Source organism: Antennarius striatus, chromosome 7 (assembly GCF_040054535.1).
Source record: "Antennarius striatus isolate MH-2024 chromosome 7, ASM4005453v1, whole genome shotgun sequence".
Taxonomy (NCBI): domain Eukaryota; kingdom Metazoa; phylum Chordata; class Actinopteri; order Lophiiformes; family Antennariidae; genus Antennarius; species Antennarius striatus.
This window is the reverse complement of record NC_090782.1, coordinates 3962783-3984792: the sequence shown is the minus strand read 5'-3', so window position 1 is coordinate 3984792 and position 22010 is coordinate 3962783. Positions and strand designations below refer to the sequence as shown.

At 43.5% G+C, this 22010-nt stretch overlaps 1 protein-coding gene across 2 annotated transcripts; it reads left to right on the top strand.

Moving 5' to 3' along the window:
• The first annotated feature begins 61 nt into the window (after window positions 1-61).
• Window positions 62-2235, top strand: faslg (Fas ligand (TNF superfamily, member 6)). 2 transcript variants are annotated; one of them, XM_068320462.1, is made up of 4 exons: window positions 62-704; window positions 1197-1239; window positions 1338-1397; window positions 1502-2235. In XM_068320462.1, the coding sequence occupies exons 1-4, from the start codon at window positions 429-431 to the stop codon at window positions 1918-1920; spliced, it is 798 nt and encodes a 265-aa protein (XP_068176563.1). In that variant the 5' UTR covers window positions 62-428; the 3' UTR covers window positions 1921-2235. The 2 variants fall into 2 exon arrangements, with proteins under 2 accessions (XP_068176563.1, XP_068176564.1); XM_068320463.1 differs by lacking the exon at window positions 1338-1397.
• Window positions 2236-22010: the final 19775 nt, after the last annotated feature.

The following is a 22010-nucleotide window of genomic DNA, read 5'->3' as shown; positions in this document are numbered from 1 at the left end:
AATCTGCCCTTTCAAGTAGTTCATGGAAAGTTATCTTTCTCATGCGGTTTGTTAGGTGGAGGTCAGCTGAAACATCGCTTCCTTTCCCTACAACCCTCTGTGTGCACGTAGCAACAACCAAGTCAGATTAATAAGCACAGAAAATGTCTAAAATGTATAATGAAGTTGTTATTCCATGTTTATAATACATTTCATTTACCAACTACATGTAAGTTGTTAAACACTGGTTTCTCTGCATGTATAGGGCTTTAGATAAGTTGCATCCGTCATCAGTCCAAGTCATATGTGGGAGGGATTGGTTGTGGTGAATCACTTGACAGCAGAAGGTTGATTTTTTTTTTTTCTGTCAGAAGTGATGAGACAAAGATCTCCAGCCCTCCTCATGCTATAGACGCTCACGCAGTTGACCTAACAGCAGGACCTGCACCATGAGCTGTGACCAGACCTACCCTTTCCCACAGGTGTTTTTTGTGGATGGAGGTGGACAACCACCGCAGTATGGACATCCATCAGGGCTTGTACCCTGTTGGTCCAGCTCGACCCCCCAGAGAGCAAAGAGTCTTGGGAAGAAGTTGGGATTCACGGGAGTTAGCACTGGTGTTAGCTTGGTAGTGTCGATGCTGTTCCTGCTTGTGTTTGCAGCCCTGGGGTTGGAAGCCTTCCAGATTTGCAATGTGCAGAGAGAGCTGAAAGAAATGAAAAAGGTAAGGAGCTGGAAAATTCAGTGATGTTTTTGTGACAATGAATTTGTTGGCTGAACAGTTTGAGGATTAATGTAGAAGAAATGTGAAAATGCATTAATAATTGTGAAGTATTTTTTTTATAGCTTCAAGAAATTCATTAAACTGTTATCCAGACATAAAAATGCCAACGTAAATGCAAACTCCTGATGCAGTTTCACGTGGGTCATAATGTCAAGCAGAAATGGTGTGAGGAGTCCCATGTTGATGGTGTAAGATAAGCAAGTGTAAAATTAACTGGAGGAGGAAAGTCAACATCACTGCAAGTGTCACTGTTATTGTAGTTCATTAGAGGAGTTCATGTGCTTCCACGATGCGCTGACATTTAAAATGCAAAGCAAGGACTAATTTGCTCTGTGGTCTGCAGGCCAGTAAGTCAGGATATCCTCTCTGACAGGCTTGTGCTTGTGTGATGTGGCACTGAGAACCCTCTGTCTCTCTGTTGTCTCTCTGAAGGTGAAACCTGTGACTGACTTTGATGAAGCGCAGAAGCTAACAGGTGAGTGTGAACATGTCTTGCCACATGAAATGATCCTTTACAAACAGTATATTGGTAATGAGGGAGGTGATGTGGTTCAAATGCGATGATTGTTTCAGGTCTGAATGAACCCGAGAGTGATGAGGTCACCAATGACAGACCTGCTGCACACTTAATGGGTAAAATAGACTCATGATAGATGGACAACATTTGATATGTGTTTTTTTTTTTTGTTTGTTCTACACCTGACTAAGATATGGCTTAATTTTCTGTCCTCTTTCAGGGCGCATTGAGAAAGAAAAATTCTCCAAGACTTTGCGATGGGAGCCGCAGGCGGGCCGGGCCTTCCTGTCCGGAGGAGTGTCCTACCGGTTTGAGGACGGTGCTCTGCAGATCAACCAGACCGGCCTCTACCATGTTTACTCACGAGTGGAGCTGATCTTCAAGGACTGTTCTCCTACATCCTCCTTTGTCCACTCTGTGTTTCTGAGGAGAGAAGTGCAACGCACATCTCTGATGCTAATGGAGGCCCACAGAGCAGGTTTCTGCACCCACCAGCCGGGACACCCCTGGACTACAGAGAGTTATCTGGGCTCTGCTCTCCAGCTGCAGAGAAACGACAGAGTTTTCGTGAACGTTTCCCACCCTAGTTATCTTAGTCACGCACATTATGCAAACTTCTTTGGTCTCTACAAGATCTGAAGCTTTGGGGGTGATAATAATAACACATATAATAGTGTGATATGAAACGATTTGCAATTTCAAACCTGGAAAAAGTATACTCTCTTTATCACCAGCTGTAAAAGTGAAGTTAAATGAATTGAGCAATAAACCAATGTTATGCCTTCCTTTAGTCAGTTAACACTAATGAGATGAAATTGTTGCAGTATATTTAATTTATTATAGTGTGGATATGAAACTTTCAGCATCCAAATGTTTGATGAGTGTTATGTGATGTCTGCTTGGAAATAAAGAGATATTTTAAGTGTAATGTTATATTATTAAACATGTTTTTTGCTAATTAAAGGTGTGTGATGATTTGTGGAAGCATTATATCATGTAACACCCACCAGCTTCTTTTGAATGTGCATTAAAAAAGGTAGACTAAGGAATGCTTTAGCTTCAAGACCCATGTACTTGCGTTTGTGCTCTTTTTTCAGTTCACCCTCATTTTCACAGTTTGCTTCACCACAAGTATTTGGGGTTTGTCGACTATGACGAGATGTGCTGGCAGGGCAGAGACAGGAGGACGACACAGTAGCGGGTTTGATGTACGTCTCCTTCCTGTGAAACCACACTGAGGGTCTCATTGTGCCGACTGATTTCTGTGAACAAGCTTGTTTCCTTTCACAACACTGGTCTGACTCACAATGGCAAATGAATGATCCAGTTAAATAAGAAAACGTGTACACATTTAATTCAGTTACTGTATTTCCATCGGTTGGTTAGAGCAGAAAGTTGATGTATGAGGGATATTATGCAGAGCTGTATTAGTGAATATCTGCATTTTCTATGACTAATTAACCCTGAGAGTAAAAAGTAACATCACATGGAAGAAATAAGCAAAACGTCCTCAAAGGCAATATTTCCCCTCCCCAAAATCAAAAGCTTTTTAATTTCAGATTATTTGATGTAGGTTTATCTGACAATGCTCCAGATTTGAAGGTGTTACTGTCATTACGACTCATCAGAGTCGTTATTTTTTTTCTCACTTTCGATCATCAGAATATAGGTGATTCAAAGTCATTTCACCTCACATAGTCTGAACACGTAGCATGAATTAAAAGTGGTAACATGAAGCACCACTATGAAACAAAGCACAGATCTTTTGCGTAGAATTATCCCCTGAAGTCCGAGCTGAGGGCAAAGTGACCGAGAAAAATTCAAAGGAATGTTCACTGAAGGCATGGTGGAGTTTGGGGCAACATAGAACATCTGTTAGTAATGGGACAGTTGTGAATAAGTGCTTAAAAGCTGTTGTGACATTTTGTTTGGGGGAAAACAGAAAGATGAGATGTGTGGGAAAAACTCCCAATGCCAGCTTCATCAGCAACCAGAAAATCAGGAATAGTAACATCTTGATGCAGATATTCAGAGTGAACCATGCATACTGTATCTGTAGCCATTGATGAATTGTAGTGTGTGTGTGTGTGTGTGTGTGTGTGTGTGTGTGTGTGTGTGTGTGTGTGTGTGTGTGTGTGTGTGTGTGTGTGTCAGGTTCCTTCACAAAGATAAGGAGCTCTTTGCTGAGTGTAACACCACTATGAAACACACACAAGAGGAGAGGACATACATGCAGCAATAAAAGATGCTGATCAAGTCCAGTGGTTTCTTTTACCAACATTACAGAGACCACCACAAGGTGTGCACAGGCACACCTTGTGTACAAGGTTACTTGTGTACAAGTAGATTACTGGCAGGCCACATGCCCCTTTCTCTCATGAAGAAAGTTCTGTTTGCATTTTTCCCCTGAAAGAGCCAGATTTTATTCATGCTTTCTGAACATGTTAATGTTTTTTTACTTGAAGTGTAGGCCTTCAGTTCTTTAGGCTGGGGTGTCTTTAATTCACGAGAAAAATGATTATTCAGCTTTAATTCTGAGGTTTGTGTGTTCTTCAATCTAACATAAAGGCTTAAAATTTATTTGCCTGGGTTTATTTTTATTTATGGTGAGGTCAAAGAGCTAGCTGTGCACTAATTTAAACATAACTTGCATTGAAAATTGATAATAAATGATAATCGTGATATAGTGGCCGGCTATAAGACACAAACTCGACTTGGGTTCGGACCTTTTACGAACAGGACATTTTTATAACCGGACCTCAGTGACTTTTAATTGAATACCCCTGTTGTAGAGGGTCCTCCTGAGGGAGAACTTTGTTGCTGGGCCTTCAGTGAAAAGGTGGATGAGAGAGGGACTGAGAGCCAGGAGACTCAACTAATGTTACAAACATGTTTACAAAAGTGTTGACGGTTCTGTGAATAAAATACATGCCATGTTACACATATTGTCTGTACGCCTTGCTTTTGGGTAGGTGCTCCTAAAGTCTTTGTTGGTGCTACTAACTTCTAAATTTGGGTGCACCAGTACTACCAAGAAAAAAAGTTAATTTCAAGGCCTGCTTTAAGGAGAAAGAAGTCAAGGCAAATATCGCCTGAAAGAATCTTACAGAAGCGTCCATGAGATAAAGCAAAGATATATCAGGTTGAAGATGAACTGTTTTACAAACGATCATGAACCTTAGTGGATGAGACGTTTGCTACTAAAGGCAGTGATGCAAGAAAAACTCTTGGTCAAGACTGACATAAGAAATGCAGATTTTTGATAGAAGTGTAATTATTTGAAAAATTAATAAAGGACTGTAACATTTTAAATCAGTCTCTATGTCTCTGTAGTTTGAGTTGTTTTTGCTTAAAAAAAACAGGAAATGCAAGCCTAAAATCTGTATCTGTATCAAATAAGAACAGCATTAAAAACAATGTAGAATATTCGTGATGACACAAACAATACTGAAGGTTTAAAGTCAAAAAGCTATTTTTTATTGTGCTTCAAGTGGACCGTGGTTCATAGTTTGAGTTATGAGATTTCATAGACAGAGACCACACAACCGACAACCAATCAATGGATTCTGATTCGAATAATGAAGCGTTGCTCAGTTGTGGTTTGTTCACAGAATGATGAACCACTGAATTTTTCCACCTGATCTTCAAGTAGTTAAAACTGGTTAATACAGAAATCTCCGTGGTCATCAAATGCAATGTTAATGTGGAATCATTTGGAGTAAGAAGGTCAGTCACGTTCCTGACCTTGGAAACACGTTTTCAGGGCTTTTAAGGAAATCTTAAGTTAAATTATGGCAGGGATAAAATCGAAAGTAAGGTGTTTCTAAATTTATAATAACAGTTTAGGGAATGTCGTCTTGCTTTGGGATGGTTCCATTCATAATGAGATATGCATGATCGGAAGTTCAGTGCTGGATTTCAGTGATGAGAGAAAATCTTCTCATGCATCATCGGGCAGAGAGCTGAAATCAGGAGGGTGGAAGCTCTGCTAGTAGATCAGTATACGTAGGCTCACAGTGAGCCGTTCAGTTATCACACTTGTGATTGTTCACATTCTAATGTGTGCATGAACCATGTTCTGCTGTCAAGGAAACACCTACAGAGATGAAATGAAACAAAATTCAGAGAGCTATTTTCACCTGGTCTTTCATGCCATCTATCGAACATTTATTTAACTACATAAATTTAAGACAAAAAGGATGAAAACAAGAAAAGATCTGTCTGGCGGACTGATTACTCACACAAAGGGATGGTAAACATCTCTATACACTCTCTAATCCCATAGGGGAAGTGAAGTGTGCGCGGTCCCTGAGTTGACGGGGGGGAGAGAGAGATAGGTAGTCAAGTGCTGGGGGGAGGGCAGGGCAGAGTGAGAGTAGGGTTCAGGGTTGTGGCAGGGGGCAGAGTAGGGAGGGAGTTGAGCCTTCTGACCGCCTGGTGAAAGAAACTGTCCTTCAGCCTGCTGGTTCTGGCCCGCAGACTCTGCAGTGTCCTACCTGATGGCAGCAGGCTGAAAAGGTTGTGGGAGGGGCGGTGGTGGGATCACCTGCAATGCTGATGGCTTTGCGGGTGAGGCGGGTGTTGTAAATGTTTGTGAGGGAAGGGAGAGAGACACCAGTGATCTTTTCAGCTGCTCTCACGATGCGCTGCAGGGTCTTGCCGCAGGAAACGGTGCAGGCGCCATACCACACGATGATGCAGCTGGTCAGGATGCTCTCGATGGTTCCTCTGTAGAAGTTGAGCATGATGGGGGGTAGAGCTCTTGCTCTCCTCAGTTTGCGGAGGATGTAGAGGTGCTATTGGCCTTTTTTGGCCAGTGATAGTGTTGAGGCCCCAGGACAGGTCCTTGGAGATGTGTACACCCAGGAACTTGGTGCTGCTGACCTTTTCCACTGCAGCACCGTCGATGGTTAGTGGAGCATGCTGGGTACATGGTCTCCTGAAGTCCACAACAATCTCCTTCGTCTTCTCCACATTCAGATGATTGTTGTCCTTGTACCACATAGCCAGGTTGTTGATGAGACCCACCACAGTCGTGTAATCTACAAACTTTATGAAGAGGTTGGAGCTGGAAGTTGGTGTGCAGTCAGCAGAGTTAAGAGGAGGGGGGTCAGTACACACTGAGCTTCATTGATTCATTTGCTAGCTTGTTGCCATACATTACAGAGCGGGCTTGGCACATAAATTCACCTGTAAGGATAAACCCACACTGTAAGTGGGACTCCTGATATTGTCTTTTAAATGCATATTTTGGTCTTTTGGAAGTTGTAGGCTCTTCTGTCTCCCCTTTCCAAAGAATCTCCCCAAAGATGTTTATTTTACTCATTTTTCCTTGTGGGCTTAATTTTGGGGGTAAGGGTTAGTAACCTGTCACGAGACCGAGACCTGTCAAGAGGCACAGACGCATCATTCCGCGCTCAAGTCACTTTTTAAAATAAAACATATTTAGACTGATATTTAAAAAAAAAAGACAATTCAGACATTCGGTGCATCCTAATGGTTTGTCCAAACCAGAGAATGAAGCAATGGAGCAGTATATTAAAGACACTCTAGCAACGGGTATAATCAGACCTTCGTCCTCTCCTGTTGGTGCTGGTTTTTTCTTTGTTAGTAAGAAGGATGGTTCACTTCGCTCCTGCATTGACTACCGTGGGTTAAATAACATAACAGTAAAAAACAAATACCCTCTTCCTCTCATCAACTCCATATTTCAATCTCTTCACAATGCTACCGTCTTTTCTAAACTGGACATTTGCAATGCGTACCATCTTGTGTGCATTCGCAAGGGGGACAAGTGGAAGATGGCATTCAATACACATTTGGGCCATTTTGAATATCTGGTAGTGCCTTTTGAGTTGACAAATGCTCCTGCAGTTTTTCAAGCCCTGGTCAATGATGTATTGAGGGATTTTTTTAATCGTTTTGTATTTGTCTATTTGGACGATATTTTGATTTTCTCCTGTAGAGGGGCATGTTACCCATGTCCGCCAGGTGCTGCAGAGACTGCTGGAGAACAAACGATTCGCCAAAGCAGAGAAGTGTGAGTTCCATGTTGAGTCAGTTGGATTTCTCAGTTATATCATTGGCAGCGGGCAAGTGAAGCCAGATCCCTCTAAGATCCAAGCAGTTTCACAGTGGCCAGTCCCAGAGACCCATAAACAACTTCAAAGGTTTCTCGGATTTGCTAATTTCCACCGCCGTTTTATCCGGAACTACAGTTCAGTGGCAGCTCCTCTGACTCGTCTCGCCTCCCCCAAGATTCCTTTTGTGTGGTCTTCAGACGTGGAATAAGCCTTTCAGGCTTTACTGAAGCACCTGTTCTCAGGCATCCTGACCCAACCCTGCAGTTCATCGTTGAGGTGGATGCTTCGGATACTGGTGTTGGAGCTGTTTTGTCACAGCAACTGCCTCTGACCAGAAACTGCATCCTTGTACCTTCTCATGCCGTTTATCCACCGCTGAACAGAATTACACCATAGGCGACCGAGAACTAATTGCTGTCAAGTTGGCCTTGGTGAAGTGGCGGCACTATCTGGAGGGAGCAGAACACCCGTTTGTTGTCTGGACAGATCACAAAAACTTGTCGTACATCCTGTCTGCTAAGCGGCTCAACTCCCGTCAGGTTAGATGGGCTTTGTTCTTTGGACTTTTTAATTTTACCTTGACCTATCGACCTGGTTCGAGAAACACCAAACCCGATGCCCTTTCCCGACATTGCTGAAAACATTCTCCCACCTTCTTGTGTTTTAGCTGCTGTTACTTGGGAGATCGAGTCTTGCATCAGGAGAGCTCAAGAGACTGATCCTGATCAGGGGAAATGGTCCTCCCAACTGTTTGTATGTCCCACAGGCTGTCTGTTCCCAGGTCATCCAGTGGGGACATACGTCCCGATTTGCCTGCCATCCGGGAATTCGCAAAACCTTAACCCTCCTCAGACGCCATTTCTGGTGGCCAACAATGGAGAAGGACACCAGAGAATATGTTTTAGCCTGTACAGTTTGTGCTCGAGGGAAGACGTCCAATCAACAGCCAGCTGGTCTTCTCCGCCCCTTACCCATTCCAGCTGGTCCCTGGTCTCACATAGCCCTTGACTTCATTTCTGGTCTTCCCATCTCTCAAGTAACTCCATAATTACGACCATAATTGACCGCTTCTCTAAATCTGTTCATTTTGTGCCCTTACCCAAGTTTCCTACTGCCCGTGAGACTGCCGACTTGCTGGTCCAACGCGTCTTTCGGTTACATGGGACTCTTCTGGACATTGTTACGGATAGAGGACCACAGTTCATTTCCCAGGTTTGGAGGCGGTTCTGTGAAGCCTTGGGTGCTCAAGTGAGTCTGTCCTCCGGTTTTCATCCAGAGACTAATGGCCAGTGTGAGCGGGCTAATCAACACTTGGAGGCTGTCCTTCGATGTGTTGCGGCGCAAAAATCCTGTGGAATGGAGTTTATATCTTCCTTGGGTGGAATACGCACACAACTCTCTCCCGTCAGCTGCTACTGGTCGGTCACCTTTTGAATGTGCTGTTGGATATTTGCCTCCACTGTTTCCTGAACAGGAAGCAGAGATCGCTGTTCCATCTGTCCAAGAGCATGTTCGGCGCTGTTGGGAGATTTGGAGGTGTGCTCGTTCAGCCTTGCTTCATTCTGCTGAGCAAAACAAGCGGATCGCTGATAGACACCGAACTCCGACCCCGCCCTACCAAGTGGGTCAAAAAGTGTGGCTGGCGGCTAAGAACATTCCCCTGCAGGTAGAGTCTAGAAAATTGGTACCCCGTTTCATTGGTCCATTTGAGGTTGTTGAAGTGGTAAACCCTGCCGCTGTTCGTCTGAGCTTGCCGCTTTCCATGAAAATTCACCCCATCGTTCATGGGTCTCAGCTAAAACCGGTCCACTCTAGTCCTCTCTGTCCTCCTACCGATCCCCTCCTCCCCCCCGGGTCATTGATGAACATCCAGCGATGGCGAACGGTAAGTTCGCCATCTTTTGATGATCGCCGTCGTGGCCGTGGCTACCAGTACTTGGTTGACTGAGAGGGTTATGGTCCGGAGGAGCGTTCCTGGGTGTCCCACAGCCTCATCCTGGATCCCGAGTTGATGATGGACTTTACCGTGCCCATCCTGACAAGCCAGGGGGTGGTCGTTGAGGCGGGGGTACTGTCAGGATTTGCAGTTGCTTCTCTCTCTCTCCCTCTTCTGAGTCCCTCATAGTTTACACCTACCTGGGTGTGGCTGTTGCTGGCAGCAAAGCAGCACACCTGTGACTAATCTCCAATCTCCAGATCCTCCAGACCTTCATGAAGACCAGCTTTCCACCATTCATCGCCAGTTCATTTGTACTGCTTGTCAGTATCTACACCTTGGCTCTCTTGAACTCGCACCTTGACTTTTTGATAACTCTGTTCTCTCTATGTTCCAGTTCCGGTCTGTTGCCTGTTGGACTATTACCATTCCAGCCGCCAGCCTGCCTTCTCATCTGCTGCCGATTCACCTGCTCAGCCTGATCATCTGGTTCATCATCGCATCACTTTCGTTGTTAAATAAATCTTTTTCCCTTTTACCTGACGTCTGGGTCCTACAGCAAACCTCAACAGTATGTCTTGTGGTATGTCCTGTGATATCAGTGTTTCTTTTTCTCCTGGTGTTTATCCAGTATTCGTTATGTAATGCCTGAGCAGTGGATATGTACAATTTCCTCCGGGATTAATAAAGTATCTGTCTAATGGTCTGCAGCCCTGTACAGTACTGGGTCGCAACCCGGTGGTTAGAGACCAATGTTCTAAGGCAATATTTTCTTAATTTGCTCAATAATCGTTAATGACGCCAGTACGGCTGTAGTCTAATAATAAATAATCCGCAATGATTTTATGTCAAATGCAGAAATCAACTTTCATTTTAGAATGAAAATCCTTTCTAATAAGAAATAATTCTAATTAAGAAACTTGACTCAACTGACTGGGCGGCATGGTGGCACAGTGCATAGTGCTGTTGCCACACAGCAAGGCTGTTCCGGGTTTGTGTCCCTCTTCATGCGGAGTTTGCGTGTTCTCCCCGTGTCTGCGTGGGTTCTCTCCGTGTTCTCCAGATTCCTTCCACCTCCAAAAAGGTTAATTGACCGTTCCAAATTGACCATAGGTGCAAGTGTGGGCATGCGTGTTTGCCGTTGTCTCTGTGTGGCTCCGCGGTGCACTGGCGTCACGTCTAGAGTTTTCCAACCTGGGGAAAAGGGAAACGTATTTTAAATATGGTAACCAGCTCATACATTGTATGTTAATATAGCAGTACTATACAGTGCACCTCACGCATTTGTGCATCAACGCTCACGACTTCACCTCATCACGGATTTTTGGTAGGCAGTCATGTGATGCCATACGCGCATTCTATTTGCTGACGGCATCCGGAAGTGCACTACGTGCAGTGATTGTCGTGCTTATGTGATACACAAAAGTGCTTTAAACAGTCTATAAGAGTGTGGGAAAATGTCATACAGACAGAAGGTGGTTTAATATCAGTATGGGGAGGGTCATAAACGTTTAAATTACCATAAATAATGGCACACTGTATTCGTTAATCGCGTGTGGTTCCTGGAATGTATTAACCGTGAGAAACGAGGGCGCACTGTATATGATTTTTTGTATAATGGTTTATTGCAGTACATAATTAATCTATGCAGTAGAACATAAATCTATGAAGACACCATTAAAATGCGATATTCTGAGTACAGAATGATGTTAGGTGACGACAGGGATATCAAATGAAACTGTATTTCCTTCAGGTTTCTGCCACATTCCCCTGCCAGAGGAACAGTACCCGAAGGGCTTTGCCTTTGACACAGACCGTAAGTAATAGAATAAAGCAACACACACCAGTGTAGTGAAGGCTTTAGATCGAAGGAGACTGCCCGTTCTTTTTACAGCTGTTCTTAGACAACAAGCAATGTTAAAAGGAGTACTCAGATTCTAATGTCGTGCTGAGATTCTATACATATAATTTCTGACAGCAGTGACAGTAAATATCTCTGGTAATTACATGGACAGAGGAAATGTAGACAGGAATCATATAGACATGTTTTGCCCTGGGGTTAGAGTGACAGTGGCCACTTGGGACATGTTAACATATCAGTAATTAATCCAGATCATTCCTATGGGGCGGCAATGGCTCCGAGGTGGAGCGAGTCGTCCAATCATCACAAGATTGGCGGTTCGATTCTGGTGTCAGCTCACCTCCCGAACACTGCCGAGGCGCCCTTGAGCAAGGTGATGACACTTTTTAAGCCAACTGGGATAAACTCCACTTACCTGTGACCCGCAACAGCGGATCTGCTTCTTTTCCTTTCGGCTTTTCCCTTCAGGGGTCACCACAGCAAATCAGTTGCCTCCATCTAATCCTGTCTTCTGCATCCTCTTCTCTCACACCAACTACCTTCATGTCCTCTTTCACTACATCCATAAACGTCCTCTTTGGTCTTCCTCTAGGCCTCCTGCCTGGCAGTTCAAAACTCAGCATCCTTCTACCAATATATTCACTATCTCTCCTCTGGACATGTCCAAACCATCTCAGTCTGGCCTCTCTGACTTTATCTCCAAAACCTCTTACATGTGCTGTCCCTCTGATGTACTCATTCCTGATCCTATCCTTCCTGGTCACTCCCAGAGAGAACCTCAGCATCTTCATCTCTGCTACCTCCAGCTCTGTCTCCTGTCTTTTCCTCAGTGACACTGTCTCTAGACCAAATAACATTGTTGGTCTCACCACATTTCCTTTCACTGTAGCTGAAACTCTTCTATCACACATCACACCTGACACTTTTCTCCACCCGTTCCATCCCGCCTGTACAGGTGGACAGCGAATAAGCTGTTAAAAAAATGGATGGATGGATTCAAGTGACTGCACTGATGAAGTTGAAATACAGCAACTTACTGTCAGTACATCCAAGTAGGAGAAAAATACTGATTATTCCTTTATAAAAAGGTGAACAAGTCAATTAACTACTAATAAGAATGAAAATAAGAACCAAGGCAGTCACAGACTGCAACATCCCGCGACAACCCTGAATTCAAATTTTAAGTCATCATGCAGTTCATATTTTTACCACCAGAGGACGGCAAAGTATAATTTGTATTAAAAGACCAAAGGTGACCCAGAGACACACAATAGTGACAAACATGTTTCATCATCACGCAAGATGATACTGTGTCATTAATGATGTCACAACCTCTGTAAGTGGGCCTGGATGTTTTTAGCGAAGCAAAGAGACACAGTGAAAAACCGTCGCTATGTTGTCAAAAAATGTTGAAACCTTGCAAAAATAAATCAATCTGAGAATAATCCCCGTAGGGAAATTACTTTTTTTCCCACCTTATTTATCCACACACACACACACACACACACACACACACACACACACACACACACACACACACACACACACACACACACACACACACACACACACACACACACACACACACACACACACACACACAGGGGGCACCCTTACCCCTTGCCCCCTGGGTCTGTCCGGGGCACCCTGGTGGTGGCAGCCGCTGCCTCCTCTTGGTTTCTGTGTCTATGCTGTTCTCGGTGCCCCCTGTGGTTTTTCAGGTGATGGCTTCTGGAAGCTTCTGGCTGCCCGGGTTGGGGGTGCTCTGCTAACCTGGCCCTATTGGGTTTTGATAGCCTCTCTTGGGCGTTGGTTTCCATCACACATGCATGTTGGGTCAGGGCTTACCAGCTCCTGTCAAGTCCAATTGTTGAGAACTGTTGGGTCCCTCTTCAGACATCACAATCTCATGCCCTCTATCTTCCTTCTTCACTGTTTTCCTCTGGTGGCCTATTCTAGTATACTGTCAGGACCTCCACTAATCTGGTGTGTTATAACATTGGTATTAAGGTATCAGTTGTGAGATATAACAAAACAACTCAAACCTCTTCCACTCCAACAGCACTGCCTGTCCAGCCACTACCTTGTTTGTGTTTTCTCTCCCTGTCTCCTTTTGGTTCCCCCCTTAACTGACAGAGGTGCAGCACTTCCCTCTCTGGTTCACAATAGGAAATTCTCATAAAGACTGACAATTTAGTTCCCAGAGAGGACCAGTAATGGTCACATGCACACAATAAAATATATAAAAGGTTTTGCTGCAAGACTAAAACAAGCATTGATCTCATAATAAGTTGACCCCTTTTTATGGGGTTAAACTATGAGAATACATGCAGACAAAAAAAAGAAGAAGTTGTGTTGCATTGGACCATTTTATGTAGGTAAATGCAGCCCTAAAGGGTTATTTATTTTTTACTGTGCACTTTTTATCCTACACTCAAAAAAATAATACTGCATGTTACTTAATTCAATCAGTGAAACGTTTTTTACACTCACAAATATTGAGTAGATATGAAAGCTCTCAAATCTGTTAAAACCTGAGTCATGAGTAAATCTAAGTAATATTTTCTAGTACGTCTGAATGAATTGATTTGTTTCAATTACCTACACAAATTGAGTAAATGTAACTGAAATGCTTTTTTAACCATATGGAAAACATGAGTAGAAACCACCAAACAAACTGAGTAAATATAATTGAAAAATTATTGAAATTATCTTTACACTCTATACTACACTTTGCATGTGGTTACATATGGGTTAGTCATGCATACACACACATTTTTGAATACAGGTCCCTGAATACAACACACTAGGGGCCTGTAGGCATGCAATTAGTAACATCACATCACACAAAGAACAGTAGGGGGAGGCAGAATGACGGGTCACGCCCGGGGGTTGCACCCCAAACGAGGGGGGACGGCGCCTTGCTCAAGGGCGCCTCGGCAGCGGCTGGGAGGTGAGCTGACACCTCCCACCGTCAGCACACACTCCAAGGGATGGCTGGGCAATCTGTCTTTGTGGTGGAAAGTTTTTAATATAATAAAATAATACAATAATATAACAAAATTATATCATTTCATAGAACCAAAGATCTGGAGTGTTGTGTGTGTCATATTATTCAGCGCTTGTGAAGGTGGCCCCCGGATGTCTCGAGGTCATGAAGACGCTGCATGAAAATAATTCCTGTTAGACCATATTTGGAAATGCTTGCATGACTGTGGGTATCCTTGGAAGAAGTTAGACACTGACAGAAGCGGCTAGCCAGATCATTTCATACACTGTACCTGAAATTAGAATGTATGTTTCTGCACAGGGTCATCCAAAGAATGTCTGCAGCAGATCCTCACAGGGTTCGCATGACTAATTATATTATGTCATCAAATAGTTTTGTGAAACTGTCGACTTGATACTTTTGGTAACGTCTGGAGGTCATGACGTACCAACTGAGAGCCCGTAAAGAACTGGTTGAAAGAAGATGGGCCGAGGTTAATACGTCCCCCTAGTCACACCTTTAGGGTATAAAAAGAGATCTGATCCATTTTTTAGTTTGTACTTGAACTTTTTCCTGTACCCAGAGTACTCTGCAACAACACACCGGAGGACTTTTTCATAGTCTCCAGAGCTCTCATCATGCTTAGATAAGTATTTGTTGAACTTGTCTGTTTGTTGAACCTGTCTGTCTGTCAATATCATCGATGATATTATTGGACTCATACTCAACCTATTGATGATATTATTGTACTACTACTCAACCTAAACATGACTTGAATGGACAAATAAATACAGTATCTTGTATTTTACACTGTCTCCTGTCCTTAAGAAAAACGAAACCCCCACCACATCTTCAAGATATCTGCTCTACCGCTGAGCCACTGCCAGAGTGAGAGACCAGCGCCCCAAAATCCTAATAAGGTGGAATCGATTCCCTTCTGTTAACTTGATGTTTTTAAGTTGTTAGTTATGTCTCCAAAAAAATTGAGTTGACTTGTTTAATAATCGCACTTATTAAAACTAACTGATATTTGTTAATATATTCTCAAAAAGGTTGGTGAAACATAAACTTATTATTACAAATATTTAAACCATGTAATCTGTGAGTCAAATAATACTTTATTTTAAGTAAGTAAACTTAATTTACATGTGTCTATTTCACACAAATGTTCCTGTTGGAGTTTTACTAATTAATTTTGATGTAGTCAAATCAAATACTCATCATGATGATATTCAGAATTTTTATTGAGCATGCATAACTGTATATTACTGTCACATTTATTAGGTCCTTGAATAATTTTTTAGAGTGTATGTCAAACAAATGTTTACTGGTACATACTGTATATTGCTTCTATGTTAACAGTATGTAATTATTTGATTTGAATAAAATAAACATTTAATTATTTTACACATTAAAGATTCAAGAACTTTATTGTCATATACATGTCAGTACTGAGCAATGAAGTTTTTAATTTGCAAATCCCTCCACACGATTGTCGTGTGTGTGTGGGTGGGGGTGGAGGGATTCTGCTTTCAACTCTGTCCTTGAACTCATTAGTATTAACACACAGAAAATCAGCATTTGCCAGGGAGTTTCCATTAAAAAAAAAATTTTTTCATTGCATAATTTTTTGGGGGGAAATTCTGGAAAGTTAGTCCCACAGGTTAAGAGGGATGAGAATAAATCAAAATATCAAGCAGACCATGTTAAATTAATTCTAAAAGGTCAAATAGATTATCCTTTCAACATGCACGATGTCGATGGCGCCGCGGATGGACGCCTCGGCACAGAGCTCTCTCTTGTTTTACTTTATTTTTTGTTTTTTGTCGACCTTCGGGTCTGTTTCTGAGGGCTATCCCATCACCTACTCTTCTGAAGACCTGCTGGCCATCAGACAGTTCTTACCGGGTCATTTTATTCTGCAGTTTGCGTCAGATCCGAGCAGTTTTGCAGAGATCTTGATCGGCGGAGCTGCAGCCCTTTAAGGGCTGCGGTCACGCAGACGTCGGGGTAAGAGAGCTTATGAGTGCTGGTGAGACTCTGCCAGCAGGGATTCAGGACCCCGCTGCCATCAATACATCTGGCTAATCTCTGCTCATTACCCAATAAACTGGACGAGCTGCACCTCCTCTGCAGGAAAAATATGGACTTTGCACATTCCGCTGCCCAGTGTTTCACTGAAACTTGGCTCAGTGATCGATCCCCAACAGCGCTCTGCATCTGCCGGACTTCCAACTTCACAGAGCAGAACGCGTCAAGGAGCGGTCGGGGAAAACCAAGGCCGGTGGAAAATGTTTCTACATCAACGAAGGTTGGTGTAAGGATGTCACAGTGCTCAGCAGAGTCTGTGGACCGAACATTGAGACATTCTTCATCAACTGCAAGCCCTTTTATTCTCCGCAGGAGTTCTCCTCTTTTGGGTTCGTCGGTTTTTACATTCCACCGCAAGCTAATGTGGATGTCGCACTCCAAACATTAACGGAACAAATCACGGCCTCCCTGCCCCGTGCCCCTTGGCCTGTCCCATGCACCCTGGCAGTCGCGGCCGTTGCCTCCTTTGGGTCCCTGGGTCTACGTGGTTCTCGGTGCCCCCGGTGGCTCTTCAGGTGATGGCTTCTGGATGCTCCTGGCTGCCGGGGTTGGGAGTGCTCGTCTAGCGTGGCCCTGTTGAGTTCTGGTAGCCTATCTGGGTGTTGGTTTCATCACACATGCATGTTGGGTCAGGGTTTACCAGCTCCTGTTGAGTCCAATTATTGAGAACCATTGGGTCCCGTCAGAATGTGATGAGTCTCACCTCAGTCATCACAATCTTATGCCCTCTATCTTCCTCCTTCACTGGTTTCCTCTGGTGGCCTATTCTATATTATCAGGACCTCCACTAATTTGATGTTTTGTAACATTGGTGTTGAGATATCAGTTCTAAGATAGGATAAAACAGCCTAAACCTTTTTCACTCCAGAGCACTGCCTGTCTATCCACTACCTTGTTTATGTTTTCTCTCCCTGTCTCCTTTTGCTTTCCCCCTTAACTCACAGGAGTGCAGCATTTCCCTCTCTGGGTGACAATAGGAATTTCTAATTAAGACTGACAATTTAGTTCCCAAAGAGGACTGGTGATGGTTACATGCACGCATTTAATATATAAAAGATTTTGCTACAACACTAAAATAAGCATTGATCTCATAAAAGGTCGACCCCCTTTTACGGGGTTAAACTTTGAGAATACATGCAGACAAGAAAAAAGAAAAGAAAAAGAGAACATCTCGGCCTGTGGTGAAAATCGTAAAGAAATGGACCAACGAGGCAAAGCAGGAACTGCAGGAACGTTTTGACTGCACCGATTGGCGTGTTTTTGAAGCTGCTACAGACAACCTGGACGATTACACGGACATTGTGACAGCCTACATTAGCTTCTGTCAGGATCTGTGTGTGCCAACCAAGACATTCCGCACATACAGCAACAACAAGCCATGGTTCACAGCCAAGCTGAGACAACTGCGCTTGGCTAAGGAGGAGGCCTACAGATCTGGGGACAGGGAGACCAGGAACACGCTGACAAAGGGGATCAGAGCCGCAAAGAGGAGTTCCTCTGACAGGCTGAAAGAAAACTTTTCAGCCAACAACCCCTCGTCGGTGTGGAGACACTCGGACAGTCAGCACCGGTGCCCCCCAGGGATGCGTCCTCTCTCCGCTGCTCTTCTCCCTCTACACCAATGACTGCACATCTTCGCACCCAACCGTCAAACTCCTGAAGTTTGCAGATGACACAACTGTCATTGGACTCATCCAGGACGGGGATGAGTCTGCATACCGACAGGAGGTGAGACAGCTGGTGGACTGGTGTAGTCGTAACAGCCTGGAGCTGAACACGCTCAAGACTGTGGAGATGACAGTGGACTTTAGGAAGTTACCCTCCCCTCTGCTCCCCCTCACCATCACAGACAGCCCTGTGGACTCTGAGGAGAGCTCCAAGTTCCTGGGGACTACTGTTTCCCGGGACCTGAAGTGGACTCTCCACATCAGCTGCATCCTCAAAAAGGCCCAGCAGAGGATCTACTTTCTCAGGCAGCTGAGTAAGCACGGTCTGCCACAGGAGCTGTTGGTCCTGTTCTACACGGCAGTCATTGAATCGGTCCTGTGTTCCTCCATCACAGTCTGGTTCGGTGCTGCCACCCAAAGGGACAGGACAAGACTGCAAAGGACAATCAGGTCTGCTGAGAAGATCACTGGAACCTCCCTGCCCTCCCTCCAAAAGCTGTATTCCTAAAGAGTTAGGAGTGGGGCAGGGAAGATCATCTCAGACCCATCACACCCTGGACACCGACTATTTAAAGGTCTACCCTCTGGGAGGCGTTACAGAGCCCTCCTCTCAAAAACCACCAGATTAAAGAACAGTTTCTTCCCCCAAGCCATAAGACACTTAAACTGCAATTGTTAAATTATTTGTCTCCAGTCCTTGCATCCTGTTTACATATGCACTCAGCACTTGTACATTGTGCCCCCCCCCCCACCTACTGCGTTTTGCGTCTTGTGTTTTGTATTTAGTATAGTTATTTGTAGTATTCAAAGTATTTAGCATGGTTAAATTTAATGTATGAATGTACAGTTTGAAAGACACCACCTGCCGATAACAAATTCCTTGTCTGTTTTTGAAAAAACGATGGCAAATAAAACTGATTCTAATTCTGATTCTGATGTTTTTCTTCTTTTAATATAACCCTACACCTTTCTCCAAAGAAAAGGCACATAGCACCATCCAGTTGTTCAGGGGGCCGTACTGACAAAAAAGGGGGGGTCCACCAGTAGTTCTTATTTTAGTCAGCAGAAGCATTCCTGGAATTGAAAAGTACAAATAAAAAATGTCTACAAATGTCTCAAACATGTGTGTGAAGCTTGATGCAGATGGAGATATTCGCGGCTACCGGCAGAGAACAGCAGGGGGGAATCCCCATGCCATCGAGAAGCTCTGTGAATCTGTTCAGGAAAGATGACAATTAACGCGGCCAGCGGTACACAAGCAGCCCACTCATGATGCTAGCTCTCTCTCTACCTCTTTCTCCTGTGGTATCCCCCTGATACTATCCTCCATAGTGCATGCATAGGTTCATAATGACTCAACCAGCAGCAGAAAGCTGCTCCACATTGCTCCCACTCCCCACCACCATCACAACCACTGCACACAGGAGCACAGTATTGACAAAAAGAGTGGGTGTGCTGTCCAAGAAATGTGCCCATCTTCTCCCTGTGTGAATGAAATGGAAACACTGACTTTACCAGAAATGTAGGCCGCAGATCAGAGATCATAGCAACAACTGTCTTCAAACAAATAAGCAGCTTTTGCATTTTGGTTAGACGCCTGCAATGAAGATAACCACAAAGTTGATGTCATAACATAGACATTATATTGTGTGTGTGTGTGTGTGTGTGTGTGTGTGTGTGTGTGTGTGTGTGTGTGTGTGTGCGTGCGTGCGTGCGTGCGTGCGTGTGTGTGTGTATGTGCATATTGATGCTAGGACAGGTAAGTGATGACGAGGGTCCTTACAGTTGTCTTCTGTTATTCTGTTGGAGATATCAATTAGATGTCCAAACTTTGGCCCCTAAGGACCCCCGTTGGTCTTTATCATCTACATCTACACCTTTGCTGCTGTTCAGCAAATCACTGACTGCACTGCAGGTTGTTGGACCTTTTTGGATGCCCCCCTTTGCTAACGTATACCAATCTGTTAAGAGCTCAGAAATATGGTTGGAGGAAATTGCTTTTAAATGAAAACACTGATTAGATAAATGGTCAACAGTTGAGGGCATTTTTTTTCTTTTGACTTAATGAATTTCAATGGAGATTATTTTATACATTGATGTTGCTTTTTAAATATTTAATATTACAGATAAATACTTTAAATCAAGCTTTCAGGGAATTTCGGGGAATTACAACATAATATCCTAGAAATTTGTATTATGTTTCACGGTTTAGGTCATCCTCTTTATGGAGTTTTTCTGGACCCTAGGTGTTAAACGTTCCTCACTGTGGCAATATTTTTACATTTATGGAATGCTTTTGTTTCATTAACATCAAATATGTTTCTGGGTGCATCACTGGTCCCAGTAGCCACAGACAGTTTTTCATCAAAACAGTTTGTTCTGACTCATATTACTGACAGTCATATTATCTTAACAGTCAGTTAAGATAATCCTCTTGTCTGAAATGTACTTAGTTCACAAACTAGACTCAGTTTCTGTTTTATTGTGCATGTTTTCCACATGTGACTTGTGTTTTTCCTGTAGAGCGTTAATTTACATTTGAATCAGCAACAAACTGCAGTGTTCCTGGCTCTTGTCCTTGCAATCTGTTGATGATTCTGCGAAATGTAGATGGTTTGTAAAACAGTTTGTAAAATGCATACATGCGTATCATCACAATGTGTATGAATGTGTATATATATATATGTATATGCATACTGTGTGTGTGTGTGTGTGTGTGTATATATATATATATATATATATATATATATATATATATATATATATATATAAACACTGATAGACCCCGCTCTATCAGTGGACGTGGACTACCACTTCATGGCTGAGTTTCTGTGGTTTCCACACACTTCCACTTTCTTATACTACATCCTACAGTTGAGTGTGGAATATTTAGGAGCGAGGAAATGTCACGACTGGATTTTGTTGGACAATCTATCACAGTTCCATGCGGTAACTCACTGAGCTTCTGAGAGACCCGTTCTTCCACAAATGTTTATAAAAATAGCAGGCTACATGCCTATGTGCTAGATTTTATACACCTGTGGCCATGAAGTGATTGGAACACCTGATTCTGATCATTTGGATGGGTGAGGCTCTGCGGTGCACTGGCGTCATGCCCGGAGTGTCCCCCGCCTCATGCCCTATGCCAGCTGAGATAGGCTCCAGCTCCCCATGACCCGCTACAGCGGATGAAGCAGTGGAAAATGAATGAATGAATGGATGGGTGAGGGAATAGTTTTGGCAATATGTTGTATTTTCTTTGTGCAGATGTGGACTTCCTTTGTAGGAGTCTCTTCTTAATTAATTTTTAGTTTAATCTATTTGACAGAGAATATAAATGGACCACTTGTTTATCAGTCTTCAGTATCAGTTACACAGGAAACCAGTTGACCTGTGTGGTCTGAGGGCTGCTGTCATGGGGTGTTTGTGTGTCACAGCGGAAAACAGACCAGAAACAGTTCCAGATGTATGAAATACACAAGTAAAGGAAATTGGTGAGAGACTGTAGGCGAGCTCTACAAGCACATACCCACACTCACACGCACACACACACACACACACACACACACACACACACACACACACACACACACACACACACACACACACACACACACACACACACACACACACACACACACACACTGTGGGAAAACGTGAAAGTGATGGCAATCTGGTGGAAGGTGGTATATGGAAAATGAAATGGTTTAGTGACGTACAGTAGGACACCGCAGACATGATCAAATACAACGAAAGGGAAAAAATGCTGTCTGTCTTCCACATATAGGCTTAGAATGTTTTTTTTTAAATATGAGGGACATTCTTCACAGGAATTGTTTGTTAAAATTAGCTAAATTTAAATTTCATGTGAATCGACATGCAGCTTGGTGTTGCAGTGGGCATTGCTGTTGCCTCACCTCTAGAAGGTCTTGGGTTCAAGTCCAGCTGGAGCTTGTCTTAATGAAGTTTGATGAAGTTCTCCCACTGCACTGGGTTCTCATTAGGTTCTCCAGCACTCACACAGCACAAAAATATACAATGTAAATTAATTGGGGACTTTAGATTGCCCATAGGCATGAATAGTAGTCTGATTGGTTTGTTT

Bases quoted from the DNA above. Each gene is read 5' to 3' on its own strand.
- faslg (XM_068320462.1), top strand. From the start codon at position 429: ATGAGCTGTGACCAGACCTACCCTTTCCCACAGGTGTTTTTTGTGGAT. The intron at 705-1,196 runs GTAAGGAGCTGG...GTCTCTCTGAAG, and splicing joins AGCTGAAAGAAATGAAAAAG to GTGAAACCTGTGACTGACTT. The intron at 1,398-1,501 runs GTAAAATAGACT...GTCCTCTTTCAG, and splicing joins ACCTGCTGCACACTTAATGG to GGCGCATTGAGAAAGAAAAA.